At 32.5% G+C, this 7,987-nt stretch overlaps 1 protein-coding gene and 1 long non-coding RNA gene across 2 annotated transcripts; one reads left to right on the top strand and one right to left on the bottom strand.

Moving 5' to 3' along the window:
- Positions 1-4,392: 4,392 nt before the first annotated feature.
- On the bottom strand, positions 4,393-4,824 carry LOC145064022 (uncharacterized). Its single transcript, XM_079011554.1, has one exon. The coding sequence runs from the start codon at positions 4,822-4,824 to the stop codon at positions 4,393-4,395; it is 432 nt and encodes a 143-aa protein (XP_078867680.1).
- Positions 4,825-5,633: 809 nt separating this feature from the next.
- Positions 5,634-7,987, top strand: LOC145062525 (uncharacterized). Its single transcript, XR_013687589.1, has 2 exons — positions 5,634-6,232; positions 6,577-7,987. It is a non-coding gene; the product is annotated as an uncharacterized LOC145062525 (long non-coding RNA).

Raw genomic sequence — 7,987 nt, 5'->3', positions numbered from 1 at the left:
ATAATTCTAAAATTGTCCCACATCGGCCATAAAATGAAACATAGCCCTTATACATCTGTTATATAAGCAAGACAAGATTCTAAATTCTCAACAAGTTAAACCTTTGAATGGGTTTGGGTTTAAACCCGAAACTGAGTTTGGAAAACTGAAAAACCGAGAAACCGAACCCATTGGTTCGGGATACCCCTTTACGTTGACCATGGCTCTGCCACTGCATGCACTTAATATTTTATTTTTAAATTTCATATTTCGTTTAAAGCAAGACTTCAACTTTCATTATTTAGGTTATCTGGTTATGGATATAAATCTATCTGATACGGTTACAAAAAGGTTTTCGATGATGTTGAGTAGATAATGATAAGAGTAAATTACACAAATCATCCTTATATCGTTTAGTTTTCATTTGGAAGGTTTCTCATTGTTTAATATTTTGCATAATTTGTCCCTCCCGTCAACATCCCATCAAGAGTGTTTAGTTTTTGTAGTTAACTCATGATAAGATTATACTAAGAAAATAAGATAATATTTAAAAAATCAAAATAATATATTTTTAAAAAAAATCCTTATATATTGATCATATATGCAAAAAAGTCATCATATTCTATTAATGACCGTTAAAAAGGATTAAAATGTAAGTTTTTTGGAGTTAAACGAATACAAAACAAATATAAAGATTAAATCGATAATGATGTCAAAATATAAGGGTTTAATACCCACCTAACAAAGAAAGATTTTCACTTGAACTTAAAAGAAATGGTCGAATCAAGTCTAGCTAGGTTTATAAGATTCTTGGTTTTAAAGTAGTATGCATTTGTGCTTCTGGTACAGATCAGATCGAGTCATAGTTCACCTAAAGAACAATCTATGTAGAGTATATATATCTTCCACTTGAAAACATGTAAATCAAAGATAGGGAGAGCGGAGGAGATATGGTTCCATCCACGTTCACCCATTATACAAAGTTATAATTTTTTATATAGTATGAAAAATGTATATGAACGATTGGGAGAGTGGAGGAGGCATGCATGGTTCCATCAACGATGGGGAGAGTGGGGGCTAATTCGGAATTTTTACCCCCAAGTCTCTCTCTCATTACATATAACTGAAATCCACCAACCTAACAGTAACAATATTTCAAGTAATTTTCTAGCTAATAAAGAGAACAATTTCACAGTTGATGAATTCTCACTTTCATTTCAAACTCTGCAGTTAAGGTTGTATCCCATATTCCTGATAGGAGTAATTTCACTATAAAAAAGATTTTAATGAGCAATTGATTGTATTGTGTCCTTCGTTGATATATAATGTACTTTCTACCTTTCTACTTTGAAAGTCAAAAAATATATATCTTTGAAAATTCATATACGTACCTTGGCCGTAGACATGGTCATGGTCGTAGAATCAGATAGAGGGAGTTGCGACTTACATGCAACCATGGAAAGTACTGGTGAAGCTTTAATGGTTGATGAACTGTTGTTGAATTTAAAGATGAAATGCGATAAGAAAGGAAGAAGACGGTAGGCAGGTACAAATCAGATGGAAGCAAAGAACTGATCTCAAATTATGTTGTACGACCCACCTTTTTCTGTTTTGAGCTGATTGCAAATGGCCATTATATGCGACTATGCATTTTTGGTATTTCAGTCCCTACTTTTTTAGGGTCAGATTAAACCCTTCTTATTGTAAGTCGATAATCTACATATTATGCTATTATTTTAGCATTATAATAAATATATACAAAAACAAAACCTTCCTTTGTGAGAGAGTGGTATTGTAGCTAATAGTAACACTCTCAAAGCACAATGTAAGTTGCAACTTTAATCCTTTGTATTTGCATAATTTGTGACTTACATCCTCTATTTTGTAAAATGATATTTTTGACCCCTTTAATTTTTAAAATATAATTTTTACCCTTCCGTCTTCAACTTGTAAATTATCATTTTTATCTCTTTATTTTCTAAACTTTCGTGTTTACCCACCATCTTCGTACTATATGATTTTCCCTCGTATACTTTACTAATACTCAATAAAAAACACGTAAAAACTCACGGCAATGCACGAACTCAAAATTCAAATAATAGTTTTGTTTAAAACTATAAGACTATACACCAACAAATGAAAAAAGAGAATTTTGTAGCCTAACATGTTTGATTATATATATATATATATATATATATATATATATATATATATATATATATATATATATATATATATATATATATATATAAATAAGCTAACCACTTGGAACGATTTTAAAAAAGTTTTTTTTTTCTTTTTTTTTATCCGTAATTAATAGGGACAAATTTTGCTTTTGTTCCGATTTTATATAGTCGTTCCAATTTATAATGTCCGATTTATAAAATGTCGCTCAAATTTTAAAAACTGATTTTATATAACCGTTTGAATTTATAATGTCGTCCGAATTTTAAAATTTTATGCGAAATTTATAATAATAATAATAAGAATTAACAAAAAAATTGTCGTCAGAATTTAATAATAATAATAATAATAATAATATAAATAAAAAAAATTAAAAACAACTAAAAAATAAAATAGGAAAAAAAACAACAAAAAGACAAAAGATCAAATGGGGGGGATTGGAAAAGGAGGATGGGGTACTTATAGAAAAACCCTATATAAAAGGGTTATTTCCATAAATATAATTGCATTTATACTTATATATCTTATATTTCTTTTCAATTACATATATTGCATTTAAAAGACCTTATCAAACCATATTATTTTTTAAATCAAGTTTAGTTAAATTGGTTTGCACAAGTATTCAAACCGCATAAACAGTCTGCACGAAACTACACTGCATGATGCAGTTTAAATCATAAACGTGACCTAGTGTTTTAGATTCAGTTATTTTTTAGGTGATCGATGCTAAGGGTGCACATGATTTACGGGTAGTATAGGTTTACTTGTTGGTAATTGACTTCATTAATGAAATAACAATGAATAGGTTAAAATTGAGTTTATTGTGAAAATAAAACGTTTTAGGTCTAAACCAAAAAAAAAATACAAGATGCAGAGTACTTTAAAAAAAGTTCAATTTACCTGGAAAGAACACGTAACTAGTAAAATTTAGGTCTAAAAAAAGTTTTAGATGTGAAAAAAATCAAAATATATTGTCTTTTATAAAAATAACGTGTGCTTGTGGGCAAAAATGTCTTTGGTAATTAGTGGGTGTTTGGGATAGTTTCTCAAAAAATCTTATTAGCTTTTTAGCTTTTCAAAAAGCTAATAAGCTAAAAAAGTGTTTGTGTGTTTAAAAAACATTTTTTTAAAACAACTTTTTAGATAGGAAAAAGTAAAGCTTTCAAAAAGCTGAAAAATCCTAGTTTTTTAGTCATTTTACTCTTGGAAAAACGGTTTTTCTTATCCAAACACTTTTTAAATTTAGTTTTTTTCCTAAAAACCATAAACTAATAAACACTTTTCTTAAAAATCACATTTGAAATAAAAAAGCTAACCCAAACTTTTCTTAATCCTTCCTCCCTGGTAGTCTGGTACAAACCCGTCACAATCTGTTATCCATTTGTCTTAGACTACTAGGTGTATGCAACATGTTATTACATGTTACCACGTCCAAAATGTGCCACGTCAGCATCCTACTTATACATGGGTGTTATAACACTCACGGTGGAAATAGGCAACATCTAATAACATGTGATAACACCAATTATTTTCTATTTTATTTTTTAATTTCTTTTTGATGTTTTTCTTTTCTATATTTCGAATTTGTTTTTTTATTTATATCATAATAATTATATTTATCATATAAATTAAATTATAAATTAAAAATAACATTTGAAAAGTAAAAAATAAAATTTTAATAAATCTTAAATTAAAAACAACATTAAAAAAATAACAACAAAAGACAAACATTTAAAAACCTAAAAAACAAAAAAAGGATGATAAAACCTACATTTTTTGACCTAAAACTATTCATCTTCGTGACCAACATAGATGTAATCCGCCAAGTCTTCACGGAGTTGTTTGTGTTTTCGTTGGTCTTGAATATCAACCACTCTATGTAAATATTCCGATTTTTCTGGTTGAAATTGCACATGTCTAGGTTCCGTATGTGAATACGTTGCAATATTGCGTCCTTTATCTTCGACAACCATGTTATGCATTATGATACATGCATACATGATATCTCGTAGAATATCTAACTCATAAGGTCTCGCCGCATGTTCAACTATGTGCCATTTTGATTTCAAAACCCCAAAACACGTTCAACATCCTTATGTGCTCCTTCTTGTCGTCTCTTGAAATATTTGTCTCTTGGGTCTGTTGGGTGTCGAAATGCATTCACAAACGTGGAATATGATGGATATATTCCATTTGTAACGTAATGCCCAAACTTATATTCATTTCCATTCACTGTGAAAGGAGCATCCGGAGCTTTCCTGACAAAAGATCGTCAAATATTGGTGATTGACCGAGAACGTTGACGTCGTTGTTAGAACCCGCAACCCCGAAAAAGCATGCCAAGTCCATAAATCTTGTGACGTAACAACCTCTAATACCAACAAAGGCGCTCCATGATGACCGCTCGAATACTGGCCTTTCCACACCACGAGACAATTTTTCCATTTCTAGTGTGTAGTCAATGCTCCCAAGCATACCCGTAAAACCATGTCTTTCTTCATGCGTTGCATATAGTTGTTGCATATCATGCAACAAAGGTTTGCGCAAGTATTGGTTACCGAAGGTTTCGACAACACCTCTTGCCAATAAATACAAACATTCTCGTGCGTTCTTCTCAGACATTCTCATATAATCTTCAACAGAATCGGGCGACTCCCTCATTGCTATAAGTTTAATTGCAGCAACACATTTTTGCAACTCTGTGAAGCCTCGTTTACCTCTAGCATCGTATCTCAATCGGAAAAATCATACCTAAATATATATTAAACATATAAAAATTGTATTTATTTTATCTAAAAGTGACATTTATAAATTAGAAACGTGAAACAAACGATACCTAAATATATATTAAACATGTAAAAATTGTATTTATTTTTATCTAAAAGTGACATTTATAAATAAGAAAAGTTGAAACAAACGATACCTTGCTTCCATGGCGTTGGCTATCCTTTCAAACACGTCTTTTTGCAAACAAAGCCTTCTTTTGTAATCGCTTGGCTGGTAGACACAATTATCCGCAAAGTAATCGTTAACTAGCCATCTATGTCCTTCCTCACGATCTCTATTTAACGCCGCACGTTAAGTGAGTAGTGGAGCTGAATTTGGCTGTATAATACCGGTACATCATACTCATGAACATATCGTCTTCGTCGTTATCATCGTTGTACGGATGGGCCTTTTGAATTATTGAAAGAAATATGTAGTTGAGAGAAACTTATGTATTCTGTATGTAAAATTGATATAAAAGAAATATGTAGTTGAGAGAAAGTTATGTATTTTATAGGTAAAATTGATATAAATTGAGTGTATTTATAGTATAAAGAAAATTTGATTTTTTTTTTAATAAATTACCGTTTTTTAAACGGTCAAAATTATGACCGTTCGAAAAAAATGTGCAAAAAATTGACGTTACTTACTTTGTTCGCCATAAAATGTTATCACATAACACCTAATAACGGCTCGGGGGGAGCTCCTACAGCTTGCCTTTTTAAAGCAACTGCTTGGCCGGCTTCTCGTCTTCCGGTGTTCCTCCCGGTCAGTCCGAGGGCTCAATCTAGGCTGCCAACCAAGATGAAGATGGATTGAAGGGGTTGTCAGGGAGTTTCATAGGGAATTGTAGGATCCATGGCTTGAAAGACCGAAGGAAAAAAGGGGAACATATATAGTCGCTAGGGAATCGGATTCCATAGTCAAGGCTGAGACAGACCCTATGTTTACTTCGTGATAGTCTTAGCTCGACATTGTCAAGCCATACTATCTACCAAAATTTCTTATTTTCTGACATTATATCCTATATATCGGAGATATAAGGTTTGAACTTCCACTTATGGTAATCGAACTTGGTAATCAAACACTCTCCTTGCAAGAAGATAAAAGATTTCATTCGGGCAAGTTCAACTATAGTTGGGAAAGGAACGGACCACAGGCTTCGGGCTCTGCCTTTCTTGTATTTGGACGGCACATGGGCATAAAGCGCTTCTCCGTTGACCTATACCCTTGCCCATACCCATAGGTCTTAGTCTCTCAACACTCAACACTCAACTCCACCCTTCCCCAGATGTCATTGCAGGTGTATTTTCTCTCTTTAGCTTCTTTACGTGGGTACTTCGTCTTTGCTTGTCGATTTATTTCTCTATTTGCTTTTCGCCCTTTTTACTCTCTAATCTATACCTCTTCCTAGTTATCTATTTGGGTGGTTCGTCTTTGCTTGTCGATTTACCCTAACTTTTTAATTCAGGTCACTCAATCTAATGCAAAATCTGAGTTAAGTTGTTATAGATTTCTCCATATTTGATGCTATTCATCCTAATCTAATTATTCTGCCAAAATTTAGTCTGACCTAAACGGACCTGATTTCACTGTGTTCTAATCAGTTCAATTTGGGTAACTAACACTGGTTTTTGCACTTTACAGTTACTTAAAGTTGCAATTTAGTTTGCAGGTGACCTATTTAGCACTTGAGATTCTCACATGAAAACCTTAGTTTCCATATGCGATAACTTGCTGCTAACAACCATTGAATGTGGGCGTATATTTTGTACTACTCATGGTTCATTTCACTGAATGAGAATCAAGTCGCAGGAAATAGATCTAGTGCTATGTGTTGTATTTTCCTCATATCAATGTTTTGGAACTAAATAAAATCATATCTTTACATCCTCAAAACTCCCATCTTCAAGGTGATTTGTTAATATCTTGTTTTACCAGTTTGGGACAACTATTAGTAAAGATAATTAGAGTGCATCTTCTTAATCTTTCACTGCTAACTTCTACTCTTGATCATCTATGTCTTCCTAAATCTTTCTAAAGCTGATGTAAATCTTGGAGGCATAAACTTTATTATCTTGGGACAACTATTAGTATTCTAATTAGAGTACATATTCTTATCCATTTTCCAATAGCTGCTGGAACATCAAGATCAAAGATAACAAGCCTACAATGGTTTGTAAGATCTAGAGCTGAAATGGGCTTATAATCTCGATGCCTTTTTTTTTTTTTTTCATTTAGTCAACAAATATCTTGATGGTTTCACCATATTATATGTAAGTGTTGATGAAGACAGAATCAAGGCTATCCTTGTCTTTTCACCTTCAATATCTAGGTGGGTGTTTGTTGTGTTACATAGAAAAATATCGTATCATATAGCTGGTAAACAAAGATGGATTCATGTCTCCTCCACTCTTCCCTCTCTCTATATCCTTGATTTACATGCTTTTAAGGGTAAGATATATACCCTACATTTCGATTGTTCTTTACGTGAACTGAGACTGGATCCGAAGTGGAAGCACAAATGGATGTTAGTTGAGACCAAGAGTTTTCGAATGTCAGACATGTTAGAACAAGAGCTTGTTAATTCGAGTGAAAACCTTTATATGATACATAGGTATGGAATACCGAAAAAGGTTTTGGAATTAGATTTTGGTGAAATGAAATGGGTTTCACCAGAAAGGAAGGGAGAATATGCATTCTTTGTGAGCAAGGTGAAGTCTGTTGCTCCTATTAAACCAGAGTCATGGACTGATGCTCGGACACGATACAAGAGTCTTGATTACTTCATTGACAATGTTAAAAGTCGAAAATGCATGTTCTATCATCAATGGATGTGGTACTTCCCCCATGATTGTTTGAATGTTAATCTCTTAGATGAGTGATGACTTCTTAATTAGCACTCGTATCTTTGTTTTTACATTGGGGACCTAGTAGAACCTTTTTAAGACGTTGGTGTATGTGAATCTTGGAACTTATTATTTAAACATTTTGGTTGGCACTCCTATCTTTGTATTCTAGAGTCCAGGGACACTAAATAATATTTATGATTTCTATC

Source organism: Lactuca serriola, chromosome 7, assembly GCF_051521515.1.
Source record: "Lactuca serriola cultivar US96UC23 chromosome 7, Lser_US96UC23_V15, whole genome shotgun sequence".
NCBI lineage: Eukaryota > Viridiplantae > Streptophyta > Magnoliopsida > Asterales > Asteraceae > Lactuca > Lactuca serriola.
Note: the sequence above shows the minus strand (reverse complement) of the source record. Positions and strands in the feature narration are given on the sequence as shown.

Bases quoted from the DNA above. Each gene is read 5' to 3' on its own strand.
- LOC145064022 (XM_079011554.1), bottom strand. From the start codon at position 4,824: ATGAGGGAGTCGCCCGATTCTGTTGAAGATTATATGAGAATGTCTGAG.